The 22368-nt window shown below is 40.2% G+C and overlaps 1 protein-coding gene across 3 annotated transcripts in view; it reads left to right on the plus strand.

Annotated features, from left to right (window-relative positions):
* The window catches only part of LOC125463756 (phosphoinositide 3-kinase regulatory subunit 6-like), a 111229-nt gene that overhangs the window by 31039 nt on the left and 57822 nt on the right, over positions 1-22368 (plus strand). For all 3 annotated transcript variants that reach the window (XM_048555412.2, XM_048555413.2, XM_059653770.1), the window contains 8 exons: positions 419-581; positions 4987-5079; positions 8289-8396; positions 9859-9950; positions 11033-11098; positions 14202-14334; positions 16422-16491; positions 19248-19431. In XM_048555412.2, coding sequence (XP_048411369.2) covers positions 569-581; positions 4987-5079; positions 8289-8396; positions 9859-9950; positions 11033-11098; positions 14202-14334; positions 16422-16491; positions 19248-19431 — 759 coding nt within the window. In that variant the 5' untranslated portion in view covers positions 419-568. The remainder of the gene's footprint in view (positions 1-418; positions 582-4986; positions 5080-8288; positions 8397-9858; positions 9951-11032; positions 11099-14201; positions 14335-16421; positions 16492-19247; positions 19432-22368) is intronic.

Consider the following 22368-nt stretch of genomic DNA (forward strand, 5'->3'; position numbering starts at 1 on the left):
CTGTTTTCCGTCTCTTTAAATTAAATTAAAGAAACCTAATGTCTTGCACCATTTCTATGCAATATTTGATGATATTTCTAGCTACGGAAGTAGTGTTACTATGACACTGTGAATTTGTTTTTTCATACACCTCTGCACAAACCACATGTGGTGAATGTTGCTTCCACTTCCCATCTCCAGCTTCCTGTGACAACTGTACAGCGCAGGCCATATAGTAGATTGTATAAGATATTTCATGGCAAAAAAAATCCAGTTTTTGCAATAGAGTGGTTGTGATTGTTGTGATATTGCAAATCATTTTTAAAAAACACATTTTTAAGAAGCCGTTCACATAAAGTGAGGTTAAGATGGAACTTTTTTACAAACACAGATTAATTACACTGCACTACAAAATTGTTTCTTTGTTTTTATTTTGCAGACTATAAAGGGGAACAAAGAGATAAAAATGTAGATATCTTCGATTTATCCACGTTCAGAATCCATAGAACAATCAGGAAATCAGGCTTTCGTCCTGACTAATCTCTTGTATGTTGAAGACACTAAACAGCAGTTGAGCACTTAAGCAACGATGGAGCCAAAAGGTTTGTTCTAAGTTATGTCAAAACTCCCCAAATTGTGTCCAGTTCTTTCTATTTGCAGAAACAAAGCTGTTTACATTCAAAAGTGATTTGTTAATTTTAATCAAATGGTCAGGCCCTTCAAAAATTATGAATTTCTTTAAGTTGTGTTCTATACTACTTTCTGTGAATTCTTTGCTGTGTACAGTACTGGTCACCACACTTACAAAAGGATGTTAATGCTTGGGGAACAGTTCAGAGAAGATTCACTGCCCTAATACCGGGAATGAGCAGAATGTGTTCTAGAAAGGCTTGACAGACTAGGCCTCTGTCCTCTGGAGTTTAGAAGAATCAGAGGTGTCTTAATTGAAACCTGAAATCCTGAGGGACTTGACCAAGTGGCTGTTGCAAGGATATTTCCTCTTGTGAGTGAATCCAGAATTAGGGGTCGTATTTTAAAAATAAAGGAGGAACCCATTTTAGACACTGATGAGGAAAAGATTTTCTTTTTCTCTAAGGGTTGAGATTCTTTGGAATTTCCTTTCTCAAAAGGTATTGGATGCAAAATGCTTAAATATTTTAATGTAGTGGCAGGTAGATTCTTGATTAGTGAAAGAATAAAAGATTTTTGAGATAGTTAGGAATGTAAACATGAGGTTAGATGTGATCAGCCATGATTTTATTGAACAGTGGAGCAAGATCAAACGGCTGAATGGCCTCCTCTTCTTCCTTGTTCATATGTTCATAAGTTAATACTTGTAGAATCCTAAATTCCTCAGTTGACTTGTTTTGAAGACATTGATCGTTTATCTTTCATCCAGCTAGGAGTCATTAATCAAAGATGAGGCATATTGAAGTGTGAGGGGTCTCAATGGTACTATGAGGGATCTGCTGTATATTAAGAGAACTCTGGTATCTGGGGTCCAGCCGTTTTAACTATTCCATGGTGGCAATTGCTGTCTCAGAGCTTGGTATCCCTAAATCTCAGCTCACCACCCAACTTAGTGTCCCCATGTTCACTCTGGGAAGCCCTACTGCAAGGACTCTTGTTATTTCAAATACTATATTACTGTGAGAAGCTTGGAGTAAATCAAATAATTGTTATTGTGAACTATATGATTATATTATAGAAATACTTTTGAAGTGTGTTAGATTTGTAAGGAGTATTTCCTTCTGAGTGATATGGTAGATATCAAAGTAGTGTTCTTTTTGGTGTGGAGTACATCAAAGTGCCTTTGTCAGAGGGGAATGTTACTGTGAAGCATCTGCATTACAAATTTTAAGAAGGCTGTTCAAAGTTTGAAGAATCTTTAGAGGTATAGATGGAAACACTTTCCTGTTGAAATATCACTGCTGTGTCAAAAACTCTGAGTCAGGACAATTCCTGGCTCTGAAAGCCTGGGAAAAGGGCCCCTGAACTTGGTAGCTGAATTCTATGGGAGTCGAGAGCAACTCCAGATACAGTGTGGGCACTGCTAGGCACAGAGGTGTCTAGGCATACAGTCTGCACCAACATTTTGTCTTCCAATGAATGGAAAACAAAGCATAGAATTGAAGGTAGCCCTCCCTGCACATACAAACACATCTTATCCTTGCCAGATCATCCCAACCCAGCAATCCACCCCTGTGATATCTCATACAGTTCACGTCAACCTATGCCCCTCCACTCTCTCCCATTGCCCATAATAGCCATTCTGCCAACTTAATGCCAGCTCATGCCAACACATTTCACCACCCCATGCCACTTATTTCCTCAACACTCACCATGTCAACTCAACTTGCAGCCATAGCAGAAAACATCAGCATCTACCCTGGGATTAAATAGAGTTTTTAAATGACTATTTCAGAAAACAGCTCTCATTGATCTAAAAACTCATTCACTACATTTAAGCTTCTTTAATTTCCTATAAAAACAAACATTGAAATTCATGGCACAAAAACAGCAATTGTGGGGCAATTCAATAGATCAGGCAACATCTGTGTGGGAGAAAACAAGAGTTAACATTTGGAATCAGCTCTGATGAAGATGGAGAGTCTCAGGATTCAATACATAGAGATTACTAGTCCAGTGACATCACTGCTATGCCACCAGCTTCCCACAATGGTAATTTTCAAAAAGAGATTGAATAAATACTTGAAGAGAAAGTACTTCATGACCATGGGGAAAGAGCAAGGGTGTCGATTAAATGGATGAGTCTTTCAAAGAACTGGCAGAGGCAGAGTGGACGGAATGGTATCCCTTACATATTGTACATACTTGCTTACGCTTGCAAAAGGGAAATCATGATGTTTGAAGGCTATAAAGAGATAAAGAATACTGCCTTTTGTGTTTATGGGAGAGTTACAAAATTATTGTCCTGAAATAGAGCAGTGAATCTTCTAGTAAACCTAAAGGATGGAAAGAGCGTAAAGTTAGGTAGGAGTGGTGAGCATAGATAGGAAGTGGGGGAGGGGTTTTGGTCAGTGAGGTGGGAGGAGTGGATAGGTGGGAGAGAAGACAGGTCAAGGAGGCGGGGATAAGAGGGAGGGCTGGTCGTGGGAAGAGGTCGGGGGTGGGGAGATTTTGAAGTAGGTAAAGTCCACATTGAGACCATTGGGTTGTAGGCACCCAAGGCAGAATATGAGGTACTGTTCCTCCAGATTCCGGGTGGCGTCGTTGTGGCACTGGAGGAGGTCCGGGATGGACATGTCGTCCAGGGAGTGGGAGGGGGAGTTGAAGTGGTTCATGACTGGAAGGTGTTGTCATTTGTCACGAACTGAGCATCGGTCCTCCACCAAGCGGCCACCAAGCCTCCGCTTGGTCTCCCCAATGTTGGGAATAGCGGACACAACAGCACACATTAGCGGATGTGCAGGTGAACACCTGTTTAATGTGGAAGTTTTTTTTGGGGGCCTGGAATGGAGGTGAGGGAGGTGGTGTACGGGCAGGTGTAGCACTTCCTGCGGTTGCAGGGAAAGGTGCCGGGGGTGGTGAGGCTTGTGGGGAGTGTGAGGCGGACATGGGAGACACGGAGAGCACGGTCCTTCTGGAAGGCAGATAAGGGTAGGGAGGGAAATATATACTTTGTCGTGGGGCCAGATATCCGCTGTTCCCGATGTGGCCTCCTCTACATCTGTGAGACCAAGCGGAGGCTCGGAGACCACTTTGGGGAACACCTATGCTCTGTTCACAACAAATGACAACACCTCCCAATCGCAAACCACTTCAACATCCCCTCCCTCTCCCTGGGTGACATGTCCATCCTGGGCCTCCTCCAGTGTCACAACTTTGCCACCCAGAGACTGAAGTAACAACACCTCATATTTCACGTTGGAAGCCTACAACCCAATGGTCTCAATGTGGACTTTACTAGCTCCAAAATCTCCTCACTCCAAACTGCAACCCCCACCTTCATCCCTGCTTCCTTGACCAGTCCGTCTTCTCTCCACCTATCTGCTCCACTATCCACCTTTTATCATTGCCCACCCCATCTTTATTTATTTCAGAGCCGCCTTCCCCTCCCCCATTACTGAAGAAGGATCTAGACCCAAAACGTCAGCCTTCCTGTTCCTCTGATGCTGCTTGGCCTGCTGTGTTCCTCAAGCTCCACAGCTAGTTATCTCGGACTCCAGGATCAGCAGTTGTTGCTGTCTCTGATGTACTTGGGTAGAACGTTAGCATACCTGAACCTCACCTCTGTCACCAGTTGACACCCAGTGGAACTAATAGCTGGTTAAAGGCTCCATCCCATCACCGCAGAAGGGTTGCTCTGAAGCTGTGGGGGCCAGTCATTACAACTCATTACCACTCATTACATTGAGGGTTATTCATATTCCCTCGATTTTAAAAAGGCAGCCACTGCCTTAATGAGAGACTGGAAATCAGGAAGAAGGTATTCTTGCTAAAAGCCATCCTCCTCTCTTTACTTATATACACCCTGCACCCATCACAGCCTTAGTCCTTCAGAACACTATCCCCACCCCCTGCCACCACCTGCAAAGAAATCCTGACCTCACCCCCTGACCAAATAAATATTGCTTACCTTGGTCTGGTCCTCCAAGACTCTAGACTTCAGAGAATGTCCTTCCAGCTGCATCCATGGCCTGTTCAGTGGTTCTACTAAACCACAGGAGCTGCAAGTCAATAATAACATGCCCTTCCTGTAACTAAGTGTGGCACCAGCATGAGTAGAAGTTTCAGCCCACTGATTGGCTGAGGCTTCGATTCCAGGTGAAGACCCACTGATGCCCTCACCAGTGCCTGATTAACAGGTCATTTAGTTGATCTTCCTGAAAAGAAGTAGTAGGCTCTTTCTGGCTGGCAGATGTGATACCCAACACCACAACAAGATTTCATCCAGAAAATCAGTGTATGGGCAAGGGGGTTAATGATAGTCCTCTTCTCTGGGTTTCTTTAACTTATGAAATTTATTTCTGACACTTGTTGCAGTGAAGAGCCCAATGAAAGACATTGCAGCGATGTGGGTGAAAAAAGATGCAGCAGACACGAGATTGTTGCCGGAATACTGCGCAAGTGCAAGAAGTGAGTGACATGAATGTACACAAATTTAATCATGTCAGCTAAAGGATTCATGTCAATAGACACACACTCGCAGCCTTTACAGGAGGCCCAGTGGTATAGGTTTTGAGGCAATTCAAATGATAGACATCTCCCTAAAGGAAAGGATTAGAGGCTTCAGTCAAAGTCCAAATTTCTGAGCTGAGAACTGGTGAGATACCAGTCAGTGTACAAATGTGAAGGTATAAAGCAGAATATACAGAACCTGAACTATTTCCATTGACTGAAAAGTCTAATACAAGTGTACGGAACTAATATAATGGCACAATTTGGTACAGCGTAATGATCTCCAAAGATATAACTTTTGAAAAGAAAGGAATCACCGTGAAACATCAGAAATAGCATACAGACAAGGTATCACTTATTCAAATTTTTACTGTAATAACCAAATCAAAATGGTATTAATTTAAATATCAGTTAACAAAAGGGATGTTTAAATTTCAAAGGTAAATTTCACTTTAAATAGTTTATACACAACCTAATTACCCCCATCACTCCCTGAACCTGTGTGTCACCACGTGCACTTCTGACGTTCTCTAATAGATCCTCCTATACAGACGATCTCTCACTTGACCCATATATTGGATTTGGCCATTCTCAATTGCTTTTATCCAGCAGCTATATTCTATCTAGGGTCTCTGGATACAGTTAAGTGAACAGGAACATTGCCATGAATCCTCTCACTCAAATCACGACAGTCCTGATGACAATGCTTTCCAGACTACCTTTTCAGTTGACAGACCAATGCATCTAATCCACAGTCTGGTTCTGTTCGTACAAATACTCAGTTTTTTTAGGATGCCTAAGGTGTTCACAGCACTTTTAGGATTTAGTCCCTTTCAGCCGGCCAATTGAAGAACATTTTAGAGTTGTATTTTCTTATTACTAAACAGAAAGTACAATCTATTCATAGAGACCTATACTGGCTTCCCCTTTCATGAATTCTGCCCTGTTATCTAGCTCAACTCGGGCCAGTTGCCAATGTACAGGTTAGAACTTGACACTATATCATTTGCTTACCTTTTCACCTCAATAGGAAATACAGCCAGAGTTTAACTTGTCAGATAATAAAATGTGAGGCTGGATGAACACAGCAGGCCAAGCAGCATCTCAGGAGCACAAAAGCTGACGTTTCGGGCCTCGACCCTTCATCCTCTCTGATGAAGGGTCTAGGCCCGAAACGTCAGCTTTTGTGCTCCTGAGATGCTGCTTGGCCTGCTGTGTTCATCCAGCCTCACATTTTATTATCTTGGAATCTCCAGCATCTGCAGTTCCCATTATCTCTTTAACTTGTCAGAATCTAGTGATCTTGTAACCAAGAATCCAATGATTATGTGACCCGGGATTATTACAGGATAAAGGAACGTCTCACAAAAGGGAGTGGAGACATCAGGAAAATGTTGCCGATTTATTTTTATTTTACTTGATGAAATATGAAGCCAGATTCAGTGATTAAAACAGTTATCATGTCAGTATTTAAGAATATATTAAGGAAGTGTTTGATGAGCAGGAACATGGGATCAATATTTTTGCTTGCATGGAGGATTAACAGAGGCACATATTTATTTGCTCAAATGGCAAGTTTTCATGTTGCAATTCAATGTAGAAACATACCCTGATCTCCGTCCTATGGATTATCAGTTCTTTTCATAGCATATACTAATTGATTCATGAAAGATCTGTCATGAACAAATTGTAGGTCCTGTCATCTGTTATGGCGAACTGCTCTTACGGAGAAACTGAGTCCTGTCCCATCTCCAGCGAATTCCCGCATAGGAGGATGGAGAAGCAATCTCTTGCCCTGTTTCGCATTTTCCTTGATAGGGAAGACCACTCTGAATCATATTTGTTTGAAATTTGTCTCTCTCAACTATAGAAAAATGTTTGCCTCATTATTACTTCATATTTTTATGAAAAGATCCATTAGATTACATAAATGGGTAACTTTTCAGCTTGGGCTCCTTTTCTTGTCTCATTGCAGTATTTTCAGTGACAGTGTTCCAAAATGCGGGGCTCATAACTTCAGACTAGCATGAAAACTGCTTGTGAATTATACAATCAAAGAAAAATCAGTGCAAATGACAAAACTCCCACATCCTCAAGCCACTTCCTTTGTTTGCTCTGCGATGTATTTGGGGAGCGGTATGAACATACCAAGATTCATTCAGAAACTAACTCTGACGGGTTTCCAGAGTGAACCTGATACCTGCGTAACTTCAGAGTCCCGACCTCATATCAACTCACGTGCCTAGTTCGGGTGGGTGATGAGCTGGGCATCCAAGTAACAGTGCCCAGTGTTACCAGGAGCTGGCAATGTATTGCAAGTAGAAACAGCACACTGCAACATGCTGGGTCTTGCCCCTGCCTTTTCACAGAGATCAGGCAGTATCTTGTAGGCACAACAGTGTAAATACTTTAGAAAGCATCTAACAAGCAAATCCAAGATAATGCAACCATCTGGTGGAAGATACCCCAACATTTCAATTCATAAAAAAGTTTCCTTTGATCTACTCTGAATCAAATGGCTGTATATTAATGTGCATCAGACTGTTCAAATTTACTAAACTTGCTTTTGAAAATTCTACTCCCTACCTCCCTATTTCATTAAAGAACTCCTCAGAGAATTTAAGCTGGAGTTAGAGATGATGTGTTCCCCTGCTCCAGCTCTCTTTGAAAATTGGAGTGTGTTCCAGAATTGTCAGATGCACTCTGGGACTGTGATCTTTAATTAATGCCTACACTTACGCTTGATCCCCAATTTGAAAATCCAGCCCTATTTCTTTATTTGTAATTTTGCTGACATTACCTTTTACTTCTAAAATTTGGAGTTTTTCTCAATTTTACCCTTTACTCTTCTGCAACCAATTTGTTTCACTTGTGGCTTTGGTTTTGGCTTCTGTGTTTCTCTTCTGCTCTTTCTCTTTGCTGTTTCCTTTACATTTTCTTCTTTTTATCCCCAATTTTCTCCGCTTCACTATCTGCCCATCTTCATTGTCTTTTTGTTCATTGACCGTCTGCTGCTCCAGATTCCCTATGAGAAAATGTCAGGATAAATCAGCCTGTGAGAAAATATTCAATCAGACTCTTTCTTAAGGCCAATGGGATTGGAGACTCTGAGAGTCAGTGTTTGTGATATGTCTTGGTGAAATATGCTTTATTTTGTTTTTTTTCAGCTGGAGGCCCCAGTTTAGCAACAAATGCCGAGGCTGACATTCAGCGCAGTGTAAAGGCCATTGTACGGGAACTGGACCAAGGACCCCCAGGAGGCCCAATTAGCCGAGGTAGGAGATCTGTGATGTCAAGGCAGGCCCTTTGAGGTCACTGTTTAAATAATAGTTGCTTAGATCCAATCTCTTGGATTGCTGGTTGATTAGCCATTTGAAAATATAATGTACTAACTGATATTTGGTTGACAAGCTTATCATCGGGCTTTTCTTCATTTGACAGTAATGCCTGAATCTTCCAAGGAGTGGTAATCACAGTCAGGTGCTTTTTTTCCCACTTAGCTGGTCCGGCGCTTCACTTTTCTGGCTTGAACTTCCAATTTGGGCCTTTCTGATTTGGCTGCCTTCCAGTGCAATACTGGATCCATGCTGGAAGACGATCCATGACCCCTGTTTACAGCAGTAGTTTCAAAATTCTGAGGTTTTAAGATCACATAGTAACATTAATGAGGAGAAGAGATAAATGGGTGATATAGCAAGATGGCAAATTATTGGGGAAATGGGGGTTAGGATACCGGGAAAATGGGTGAGGGGCTAGGTTACTAGGTAAGTGAGTGACGATGTAGAGTAGCTGGTGGCTGGGTGAACGATGGCAGGAAAGTTGGTCAGGTTAGGGAGTCGGACACATGAGGAGCTGGGATAGCAAGTAAGTTGGTGTGGTGATAAATGGGTCAGGTATCAGTGTCAAATTGTGTGTTTTGTGCCGAACAATGGTGAATGTTGCTGGAACCATTCAGTACTCTGCACAGATGTCAAAACAAATTCCTGAATCTTATTTAAACCATTAAAACTTTCACAGAAGATGAATAACCACTTTCAAAGCCAGATAAGTTTTTAGCATGGAACTTCTTTTATATTTATGTGCAGAAATGTGTGTTATCCGGTATATGGCAACACTCAGTGTAAAAGCTCAAGGTAACACCTGCGAGCATTTGTTGCATGCACAATTACAGTGTATCCTAATGTTCCCTCTCCTTTATGTCCACTTACTGATTCCTGTCCGTAAGTACATCTCTGTTTATCACGATGAATACACCTGAGGCTAACAAGCCATGTATGCAAATATCTTGCGATGACCCTGATTCTAAATATGTACAAAATTAAACCCAGAATTTTAGACACAACAGAAACAGTTACTTCTGATTTTGTACCTTTTTTTTGTTATTTTGGCTTTTAATTCATTGAGACGCACAATGAATTTGCTATTGATTTCAAAACCTTTGCTATTGTTGTAAGTCACCATTGAAGGTGTTCAATGCTCTCGTGTTCCTACATGCGTTTCTGTTTGCCTAATGTGCATAAATAATGTTGAAATGACTTGAAATCTTAAATTTCCATAATTGAAACATCCCATATGTCAGATTTTCCTTCAGGGCCCCTGAATGTTTCCACTTATCTTGGCTTATTTTGAACCATTTTAGTTTCTCATTGAACAGAAATTTGGCCCTGAATTTTGAGGCATAAATACATTCATTAGAATTATTAATAATAAAGCCTTTGTGTTTATTTTTTACCATAGGAATGTTTAGATGGACATTGCATAAGAAGTCTGAACGAGACCCATACAACAGCATTTTTCTAATTAAAAGTCTCATAAGTGAACTGGAACTGGTGAGAAATTATTTTAAAGAAAATATCTGATTTTCCAATGATGGTGATAAACTGGGAAACCCTGGTGTTTCATTCATTCAAACCTCAATCCTGCATGGATGCAAGTACAGTAAGCAATGTCATTAAACATGGCAACAACATTATGAAGTTGTTGGTTCTGAAATTTTTAGTGGCCCACACTTTTATGTCAATTAGACATCACTGATCTATATTGTAAACAAAAAGCACTGGTTCAGTTCCTGTACCAGCTGAGGTTACTGTGAAATGGAAAATTATTACTCTCCTTCTCAATCTCTTGTGTCTCCACTGGTGACCCTCAGTTAAACCAGCACCGGTTGCCTCTTTAATGAGAGAGCAGTAGGTCTGTCATTAGTTGCTCTCATTAGTTGAGCAGTAGTTGATCTAGTAGGCCTTTGGCAGGTTTACTTTTACCTAAACTCTCAAGTCAGACCATTGCCTGATATAAGGTTTGACCAGTCTGGTTCCCAACATTGTTGCTGAATTTATGATCTTTGGTATTTGAACATTGATCAGACTCAATGAAATTAGCATGATGATCCTGTGCCTCAATACAGCACCAAAAACAAAAAGGATTTAAATTGCCAGCCTGCCTGAAAAGAGATGATCTGTGAGAAATGACAAAGCCAAAGTGGGAGATTAAGAAATTTTCTTCTGTTGGAGGCTAAGTGCCTCTTATTGTAGCAAAATCATTGATATACTCTTTTGTAAATATGACTACGTATGTTGCTATCAGTAGTAAGAAGAGCAAATGATTCCAACTCCACAATCTCCAAGTTTGGGTTTAAGATACTTTTTAAGGAGGAAATCTAGGAGCAATAAACCCCCGCACATATTTGACCATGAGAGTAACGATGTTGACCCTATGTACTACAAATGTAGAACTCTTTCATTTGCTGTCAATGTCCTCCTTCCCTTTGAATACACTGCTCCACATCCCCCACAGATCTAGAAAAATCATAATTGGTCAATTAGAAAATATAAGCGACATTTAATTTGTTAATGGCCTAAATCTAGAAGTATTAAGTTTTGAATCGCTCAGTGACTGGATTTTGTTTTAACAGGCAAAGAAAGACAATAAGCACTACATTCTACCTTTACTAAACATCTTAATGTACACAATTATTCAGGTGGGTGCAGACTCAATCCTGCTATTTGATTTGTACTACAATATAAAGCTGGCTGACTGAGTAGTTTTTAAAATATTACTTCGTGTACAGAATTAAAATGAGCCTATTTGAATTATTAGTGGAACTTCAATGTTCGTTGTTATAGAATGAGCTAAATGTAACCCTCCAATCTTGTTTGACAGTCTTTCTACTACAGATTTATGAACGAATTAAGACAAAGACTGCTCAAAACACAGCTTCAGCAGTTTATCAGTTGACCATCACATGTGCCGCTCTTTGGAGTTTGTTTATTGTGCACAGTGAATCCACATATTTCTGCATGTTCATGTGGTTCTTCACAAACGGCTTTCTTGATTATAGAAGCTTTTGCTTTTGGTGATTGAACATGATATTTTAATGTATAGTGTAACGTGTACCTGTATTGTGTTGCAATCTGAGAAGGAGGGACAGTTGGAGGCAGAGTCATCACCAGGATGGTCTAACTCCTGATAATGGCTGAAAGAAGAATATCTTAGCTGCCAGCGACTCAATATCCAGTCGGTAAAGTAATGGTAGAGATGTTATCAAACAGCTGTCGTCCAGATTCGCTTCTATCATGGAATACTTGCATATCTGCCCATCATATTCACCGGATGATTCCTGAAATCCTGAACTAATACCTGGAATAAGCAAATTTCCTTATGAGGAAAGGTTGAACAGGCTAGTCATTGTCCTCTGGAGTCTAGAAGAATCCTGAGGGGTCTTGACCAAGTCAATGTGGTGAGCATGTTCACTCATGTGGGAGAATCTAGAACCAAGAATCATAATTTTAAAAATAAGGGGATGCCCATTTAAGAATAAAGATGATTTTTTCTTTTCGGAATTCATTGCCTCAAAAGGCCGTGAATGTAGAATCCTTAAATATTTTTAAGGCAAGTGGTAGGTAGGTTAATAATTACCGAAGGGATGAAAGACTATTGGGAGAATGCAGGACTGTGGAGTTGAGGTTAAAATCCTGATCAGCTATGATCTTATTAAATGCTGGAGCAGGCTCAAAGGGCTGACTGACCTAGTCTTGTTCCTTTGTTCATATGTTTGAAAAGATTGAGCAACGTAGCAGGAAGTGGAATATACAAAAAATACAAAGAACTGTTGGTGCTGAAAATCTGCAACAAAAACAGAAATTGGTGGAGAAACTCAGCCAGTTTGGCAGCATCCAGGGAAAGAAGGCAGAGCTAATGTTTGGTTCCATTGAACCTTTCTGTTTTTGTTTCGGTAACAGGAAGTAATTAGCCTTTTATTTAAACTGTCAAGCCTACTTTAAGTGCCTATAATTGTGTTCATTTTTGTTAGGTCACAGCTCTAAGTTTTGCAACATATCAAATGCATAGTCTAGGTATCTGATGTAGTTTTGTTTATTTTATCAGCGGAGATACAAAATGTTTTCACAATGTGTGGTTTTCTTTCAACATAACAGTCAGGGAAATAAGATAAAAGTGCATTAAAAATTGTCATGAGAAAAAGAGTCAACGTTTTGGATCTGATGACCCTTCCTCAGAGCGCCGGACCCGAAACGTTAACTCTGTTTTTCCCTCACAGATGCTGCCAGACCTGCTGAGCAACTTCTGTTTTTCTTCCTGATTTACGACATCTGCAGTTCTTTCAGTTTTCAAAAATTGTCATGTACATCAGCAATACTCAGACTCTGTAATACCAAATGAGTATTTGTTACAGTTTCATTAAGATTAAAAACAGAAACTTACATTTACATAGCAACTCCTGCACTTACAGTCTCACCTAAATGCTTTACAACCAGTAAATTACTTGAAGTGGCAACACTTCATAGTGTCCAATTTGCCCACAGCAATGTCCAAATGTGGAATGAGATAATTGACCAATTAATTAATGTGTTAATGGAGAGATGTATATTATTTGGGACACCATGACAATCCCTGCGTTCTTTTTTGAGTAATGCTGAAGAATCTTTAACATCGCCTAAGCAGGCAAACAGCCTCAAGGACATCTTAATTGAAAGACTGCATTTTCAACATTACATTTCTCAATCCTTAGACTTCATTGAATAATCTTTCATTTTATCTGAAATATTATAAATGAGCATAATGTAGAAATCCTGCTGCAGTCAGGAATATGAAGCCTATTTTAAGACTGAGGGAACTACATAATTTGTACAGTTAATGGTAAGGTCCTGGGGAGTACTGCTGAATAAAGAGACCCTGGGGCGCAGATTCATAGTTCCTTGAAGGTGAGGTCGCAGGTAGACCAGGTAGTGAAGAAGGTGTTTGGTATGCTCGCCTTCATTGGTTGGTGCATTGAATGTAGGTGTTGGGATGTCATGTTGCAGCTGTACAGGACATGGGTTAGACCAGTATCTGAATACTGTGTGCAGTTCTGGCCTCCCTGCTATAGGTAGGACATTGTGAAACTTGAAAGGGTTCAGAAAAAATTTGCAAGGATATTGCCAAGGTTGGAGGGTTTAGGCTGTAGGTACAGGCCAAAAGGACTGGAGCTATTTTCCCTGAAGCATCAGAGGCTGAGAGGTGACCTTCATGGAAGTTTATGAAATCATGAGGGGCATGGACAGGGTGAATAGCCAAGGTCTTTTCCCCAGGGTAGGGCGGAGTTCAAAACCAGCGCATGTTTGGAATAAGCTACCAGAGGAAGTGGTGGAGGCTAGTACAATTACAACATTTAAAAGGCATCTGGCTAGGTAGATGAATAGGAAGAGTTTTTAGAAGGATATAGGCCAAATGCTAGCAAATGGGACCAGACTAATTTGGGATATCTAGTTAGCATAGACGAGTTGGACTGAAGGGTCTATTTTTGTGCTGTACAACTCTTAAGTAAAGCCCAGGTCATTGACAGAAAGTAAGCCTAATGTGTCTATTTCAAACCTCACCACATCAAAACCATCTTTGTGCTATTTTCATGCATTTTTGAAATTTATCATTTTAGTTTTTGCATCTCCAAAATTGTGTTTTCTGCGACTGTGCTTAACTGCCAATGTTTTAGTTGACGAGTTTGCAAAGTTAGTTCTCAGCAAATAATGCTGTTTAATTAATGCAAAATCTCTAAATGTTCTACTGGCTGTTAACCATCTTTCCAGGCTGCATATATTCCTGATGATCTTCATGAAAAAGCATATAAATTTTGCAAAGGGCTGCTATCCTTCTCCAAACCCTACTGCACCATTGCACATGAATATGCGGTTATGTTAAAAGCTGAAAGAAAGGCACCAGGTATGTGCACGTGCTGTATTCTCTGGATGAGGTTCTTAAAATCTGTAGAATGCAATTACTATCAATGTCTTAATATCACTTCTGAGTGTACAAGTATAGGTGTAACCAGTAGCTGGGTAGTGGTAGGTAGAATATAGGCAGAATACCTTAATACATTGTCAGGTTGAATTCCATTAGCCATGGCCCTACCCAACTGATTAGTCTATTCCTACCCTCCTGCAGTTTATTCTCTTCACAATTTATCACCTACCAATTTTCATGTCATCTATGAGCCTCTTTGATGATATCTGTCACGTTTAAGTCCAAATTATGAATGTACACCATAAACAGCACTGTGCCCCTGGAACCCCACAAAAAGCAGGCATCCAATCTCAGAAACATCCCTCTCCCAGAAGCGTCTGCTGCCTTGCCCCCCCTCAACAGCCTGGGACATGTCTCATCCGGACGTGTGCATGTATCTACTTTAACTTTTTAAATAAAAGTTTTTAATTTCAAAAATATATTTTATTCATAAAAAATCTTTGTGTGCGTGTATATACATTGTTGCAAAAGCAATTCAGTTCTGTACAGTTGCATGTCAGATAAATAAACAAAAACTTTGAACTTTGACTGTATCTCAAAAAAAAACACTCTTGCATGTACAATACTAATATTTATATATATTTGAGACACCAGCAGCGTCTGATAACTGAATTTACCCCCATTTACCTTCAGCAGGAAAACTGTGGATGGTGGTCTTTTTCCATTCTGCCTCAGTGGCAGCTGCCCCAACTTTATTGCATCCCTCAGCACATAGTCCTGGACCTTGGAATGTGCCACACTCAGTCAGCTTCAACTCCTTTTTCTGGAAGACCAACAAGTTTCAGGGAGACCAAAGAATGTCTTTCACCGAAGTGATGGTCCTTCCAGGCACAGTAGATGTTTGTCTTGGAACTATAAAGCATGAAGTTCCGTGACGTGGAGCTGCTCTGGACGAACCTCAGCACACACGACTGCATCTTCCTGCAGATTTCCTTTGCAAGGGCACATTCCAGAAGGAGATGTGTGACAATCTGAAGCCCTCTGCAGCCACTTTGTGGGCAGCTTGCAGTGACACATAAAGGATTTCATAGATCGTGTCCTTCTCACCTCCAGCCAAGCAATGCCTTGGTGCTTGTTGGAAAGTTCTGGTGATGAGGCATTCTGCCACATGACTTTGATAGTCTGCACAGGGAACAACGTGACAAGGTCCACCCTCTCCTTTTACCCTTGGGGTTTCAAGGATGTTGGGTGCTGACCACTTCCTGATGGCCTGGTGGTCAAAGGTGTTTTCCTTTGCAGATTTCTCGATGAAGGACAAGTGATACAGAATAGTTCAACTTTAAGGCTGCTAAACCCAATTGTACCACATCTGCCCACCCTTTTATTTCTTCTAATACTTGGCCCCCCACTCTGAGGCCCTACGCCTGTGTCATCCTTTTCCATTGTGAAGACTGACCCCAAGTATTTATTGGGGACTAAACCCATCTGGTTTGAGTCCGCACACACATTACTTCTGTGGACTCTAGTCTTTCCCTATTTATTCTCTTATATTTCTAAAAACAGTGGGGTTTCCTTTACCCACTAATTGCTTTCTAATGCATTGTTTTGCTCTCCTAATTTCCTTTTTGTTACCCTTGCACACTATATGCTCCTGCAGAATCCTCTTGCTGACACGGCCTGTCACAGGGTACTCACATTGCCTACTTCTCTCCTAAACTCTACCTAATGAGAGAGCATCCTATGGTCCTCTCTGTGATTATGGCAACTTCTCATCCAGTAGGGAGACTGAATAATGGGCCAAATTGAATTCAATCATGTCCAAGCTGATAAATACTTATTATGAGCCTCCTGGCTACCAGTAATTTGCTTCTATCAAATGTGTTTTCTCATGAATGAATATTATTTGATTTCAGTATTTCTCAAAGTAAATACTTCAATATCAGTTGTACATATGATGTTCAGTCAAGGAGTTCATTTGTGTAGAATCATTTTACAATTCTTACAGATATGCAGCAATAATTCTTAATTTTAAAGTGACGTCTAATTAAAGCCTATTATTTTTACAGGTATATTGTACCAAAGATTAATTATTTCTGAACATGGACTGAAAAATGACACATTTCCACACTGGGAACGGTAAATAGACAATATCTGGATAAAACAGACCATTGAAGAATTGGCAATAATTTGACACAGAGCCTGTATTTCCAGCGTCTGTTCATTTAAGAGGCTGCCCCTATGACCCATGCTGGGAATTTTGTTATCAGACCAGTGCTGGAGACTCAGTGGCAGGATTGTGAAGCTGAAACTAAATAACAGTTGTGCAATTTTCTGAAGAAGGGTCTAGGCCCGAAACATCAGCTTTCCTGCTCCTCTGACGCTGCTTGGCCTGCTCTGCACCTTGTTATAGCAACAATTGTGCAAACCAGTTTTTCCTTACATCTTACTAAAGTGTTGGCTCAGTCTCTCTGCCCTCCTGCAGTGACAATGTTAAAGTTGGGGATGGCTGATGTTTTAGTTTTGGTGATGTCGCACTCTTAAATTAATATTTAATGGTTCTGCCTGAACATACATTGCAATTTTACCAATTGTAATCGTGTTTTAAAATTCTATATTGGTACCTTCCCTTAAGCAAAGTGCAGTATGAAAACTTTTGGGTTCCAGTGTGATTCAAGTGTGAACTTGGAGCTGATGACCAAGGAGTTGGGGTGGGGTGATGTAGCATAGAGCTTCCATTGGGTTTAAGTTGTCTACTTTTGTGAGATGGTTGAATTTGTACTGTTAATAATCTTGCAGTCATTGGGGGAGTGGGGGCAGGGATGGCAGTTAATGCCCAGCCACTTCCTTCTATGTAGCACCTAAGACACCTCACCTTTGTGAGGATCCCTCCTGTGGCCAGCAAGCAGACTTTCTGTCTGCTGTATTTGCCTAGTCACAAATTAGTTTCATTCGAGCTCTGTGCATTTAGTCCTCCTGCTTTTGGTAGCTGTTTCCAGTTTATGAACATCTTCATCAGAAATTCCACTTTGAAGTTGTACTGCTTTTCAAAAAAAAAAGCCGTGAGACCGCATGAACCCTCTGACATATGCCTAGCAGTGACCTCAGTCTGACAACATGTTTAAGCTAAAGTTACTACTTATGTTCCCCTATAGATTTCCTTTACAATTTTCCACCCACTTCTCCAGGTATTGTACTGTACTGTTACACAGGAGCAATGTGTAAATGAAATAAAAGTCTGAATTTAATTTATCAAACTGTACAACACCAGCTGAAATTATCTTAGTAATGTTCTGGGCTTTCCCTTTTCTGGGCATTCTTGTTCATTGCTAATTCACTTCAAAATCAAGTAGCTTTTACATCAGTTTCTCTTATTCCTTTAATTTTTTTGAAAGTACCTATTGCTTCTGCCTCTGAAAGATCTGTCTTGTCTATGGTGTTTCGATTAGGAAGAATTATTTTCTCCTAAGGATAATGGATTTTAGAATTAATGTCAAACAAGTGGCATTGAGTTGCAATCAGGTGGAATTTCTTAGTAGGAAGGAGTCAACTGAGAAATTTGACTGAGCTGTACAAAATGAAATTGAGTTGTTGGGGAGGCATGGTGGCTCACTGGTTAGCACTGCTGCCTCACAGGACCAAGGACCCAGGTTCGATTCCAGCCTCAGGTGACTGTCAGTGTGGACTTAGCACATTCTCCCTGTGTCTGCGTGGGGTTACTCTGCATACTCCAGTTTCTTCCCACTGGCCAAAGATGTGCAGGTTGGGTGGATTGGCCAAGCCAAATTACCCATACTGTTCAGGGATGTGTGGGTTAGGTGTGTTGGCTATGGGAAGTACAGGGATAGGGTTAGGAGATCAGTCTGGGTGGGATGGTCTTCAAAAGGTCTGTGTAGACTTGTTGGGCTGAATGGCCTGTTTCCACACTGGGGATTCTATTAATCTATTCTTGGGGAAGAAAGAGGAAGGAAATTAATGTTCCCCAATTTGGGACTTCACGGATGGTGTATGTGTCATGCAGGTCTACCATGTAATAATTTCATATTAACTGTGGATTGAGTGGTTTTCATGTATCTAAGTGGGCTTTTTGGTGTGGTTTATGTTCTTCATTTCTGTTTCTGTTCCCTAATTCCAAAAAAACCTCCCTTTTGATCATTTTCTGACAATTCGGACAGTGATGTTTACTTGCTCTATTTGTACATTTTTGGCCTCTACAAACATTTTCTATCGAAATATTTTCATTCTCTTGATGCAAAGAAGAGCAAAATTGCCCCCTCGTCTGGGCGTGTTTCTTTAACAGGGACACTTGTTTTCAAGGAGGTGGGCATGTATGGCAGAGGACAGTATTATTTGAAACTGTAAGGACTAAAGATGCAATGAATACAGCAGCAACCATAAAGTAGGGCAAGGCAAGTAGGCATATGAGAAAAAGAAAAAATTAAACCGAGAGTGAAATTGTGTTAAATTGGATAGTGGCGCACTGCAAATCAAAAATGTGTTCATTTGGCATGTTTTTGATATCTAATAGCTCTTGTGACACCCAAGCAACAGATATTTTTGAACTTTTTTTGCCCATTATCTATTTGAAGCCAAGAGTTTTTGCTCAATTTAGTAGGAGTGCAAGGGTGTAGTTGCACTCTTCAGAATAGGAGACAGTCTTCAATGGACTTGGGCTGAAAATGGAGTTCAACCTCATTAGTTTAACTTTGGAGAAATATGAGATGTAAAATATGATTGATTACATTTATTACTTTATTTGGAGTGAGGTGTTTCTCATGAGTACACTACTTTAGAAATTTGAGCAAAATTCATGTGACATCGTGCCTTTAAGAATAAGCCGTGCCTGTCCAAAGAAGTTTTTAAATTTATTGACAAGGGAATTATTTGTTTTTCAGTGTTTTCATATTTGCTGATCCTGATCTTATCTCTGAAGAGGTCTGCAGTGCTCTTTACAATGAGATCCATTCAATGAATCCAAATGAGATATTCACTGTGAATATGAGTCATGTTATAAAACACACCATACAAGCAGCCCTGGGAGAGACCTGCAATATCAACAGACTGGATGAAGTCTTGCAGGTCAGTGGATTGTCCGGAATTAATCATTTTGTATGTGGAGTATTGAATATCACAGGCAATTTTAATAAGCTGGTTCAGATGTACTGTTGAGACTTTAAATGGTAAAATCTAATCTCTTCATCTATTGTACAATATCTAGTAACTAATCTTAAGGTAATATACCACCAGAAATATCCAGAAGCAAATGATATGTAACAAGAATATATCTTCATGTGAGTTAACCTACTGTTAAGAACACAGTAATGTTAAAAATAGGGGCAGGAGTAGACTGTGTAACTTCATGAGCCTGCTCTACCGTTCAGTATATTATAGCCAATCTTTTGGCTCAACTCCATTTCCTTGCATGGTCCCCAGAGCCCTTAATTGTGAGAGGAGAGTAATCTGTCTACCTTTGCCAAAACTGTATGGTTACAGCTACTGATGCCCTTGATGTATTTGAAAAAAGAAAGTCCAAAGCTAGTAAACACACAGAAATAAAAAAAATTGAATACAAAATGTATTGTAAATGCAAGAAAGCGTTAGGCAAAGTAGATTTGTATTAAACTTTTTAAAATCGATATATGCAGAATGAGTAGAATTGGAAGTGAGTGCGTGCATTTCCAATGATCAGTGAATTGTTGGTGCCTACAAACACTTTGTAAACCTATTCAAGAATGGAAAATCCACAACTCTCTGGGTGTCAAATTCCAAAGATTCACAGCCATCTAAACAAAGGAATTTCTTCTCCTCTCAGACCCGTTATCTTGAGAACCTGTCCTGGTGTAGTAGATTCTCCCAGTTGGAGAAAACAGCCTCATCTTGTGAACATGTAAAGCCACTTCTTCTAAATTCTGCAGAATCTAGCCCAAGCTATTCAGCCACTCATTATAAGACAAAGCTGTCATCCCAGAGACCAATCTAGAGAATCTCCATTGTATCGCCTCAAATATCAGTATATGCTTCCTATAGCATGGAGACCAAAATTCTACTTGGTACCCCCAAGTAAGGTCTCTATAAAGCATTCTACAATTATAACCAGGCTTCTTTATTCGTATTCTCCAATCTCTTTGCAATAAAGGCCAACATGACATTTATTTCCCCTAACTGCTTGTTGTATCTACATCATTCTACCACAGTTCAGTGGAAGTGATTGTATCATTTTACCATGGTTTCACAGCTCTGTGCTAAAGAGAACTGATAGAAATTCTGTGTAAATTTCTGTGACGTTACATACAAGAGTAAATGTAGTCTCCAGGTGAAGCAGGAGTTAGGGTGGGAAGGAAAGACTCACATTTACATAGTGCTTTCCATGACCATTTGAATGACTGGAAGCACTTCGCAATTTGTTAAGTGCTATTGTAATGTAGGAAATGCAACAGCCAATTTTTGCACCGTACAGTCCAACAGACAGCAATGTGATATTGATTGAAGAACAAATATTGACCCAATTATAGAGGATTACTTCCGTTCTCTTCAAAACAGTGACATCTTTTCCCTCCACTCAGGCTGATGGCAGTTCAGTTTAATGTCTTAGCCAAAAATATTTTCAATAGCGCAAGACTCCCTCAATACAGCACGGGAATTTTTTTAAAATTCGATTCCCTACAGTGTTGCCCAACAAGTCCACACTGCCCCTTGGCACATCCCATCTAGACCCATCCCCCTACAACCCACACACTCTTGAACACTACCAGCAATTTAGCATGGCCGATCCACCTAGCCTGCACATCTTTGGACTTTGGGAGGAAACCGGAGCACCCAGAGGAAACCCACACAGACACAGGGAGAATGTGCAAACTCCACACAGACAGTTATCCGAGGCTGGAATCGAACCTGGGTCCCCGGTGCTGTGAGGCTGCAGTGCTAACCACTGAGTCACCCTTGATTTTTGTTCTCAAGCGATGATAATTGAGCCCCCCACTTTGTTATTCAGAAGCAAGCATGCAACAAACAAAGTCACTGCTGACTTTGAAAAGGGAGCAATTGGACCATAGGATACAGTCTCATTTTAAGTTTATACTTCCATTGTATATCATTCAAATAAAGGCTGTTCTGGAACAGAAGTAATGTCTGTACAAGTTGATGGAATTGACTGTCATGCATTGGGACACAAGACAAAGACTACAACTTGTGTGTAATGAGCTCACATTTATTTTTGTCGTACCTGCATATGTATGCACAACACTCAATGAAGTTTCACCCCTGTAGTACTTTTGAATTTACTTTAACATTTTCTCAAATAATTTTGAAAGTAACTTTCAGCAAAAATCCTGTAAGTTAAAAATAAAATATTCCCCAGTTTAGGTGTTTGAACAGCTGTAATGCAGGCAAATAGACACAACCTATGTTCAAGTAGTACAGTCGAAATTCATCTCTCAACTCTGGCTGAACATATTAATTCCTGACAAGTGCTGGATTCATCATGAAGGCCTTAAATAATATTAAGGGTGTATTAATGGATACATGTATTTGTGTAGTATGAAATCTATTTTTGAATATTTAGGTTAATAAAACCCTTACATTGAAGATTAGAAATTTTAAGTGATTTAGGTGACGGCTGGAATAAAGATTTAGAAAGCATTTGAAATAAACTATGGTGTGGCAGCTACATTGCTGATTTGAATGTTAGCATAATAATTTGTGATTAACAAAACTGACACAAAATGTGTGGTGGAAAATCAAACAACAGGAGTCTGGAGACACTGATGGGAAGTGTAGGTAGGTCTAAGAGTTTTTTCTTTAATCACAGATAATTAGAGGAGAGAGAGAGAGAAATACTCAATACCCAAAAAGAAATGAGTCCTGAGTTGTTGGTGATGTGTGATTGCTTCATTACTGATCATTATGGGATGGACCGCAAGCAACTGCGAGATGGCAGCAAAGTGTATTTGGGCTGTTTAATTAAATCCTCAAAGCATTTGTCAAATCCTGTAGACTGCTTAGAGAACAAAATCCCTA

Source organism: Stegostoma tigrinum, chromosome 22, assembly GCF_030684315.1.
Source record: "Stegostoma tigrinum isolate sSteTig4 chromosome 22, sSteTig4.hap1, whole genome shotgun sequence".
Taxonomy (NCBI): Eukaryota; Metazoa; Chordata; class Chondrichthyes; order Orectolobiformes; family Stegostomatidae; genus Stegostoma; species Stegostoma tigrinum.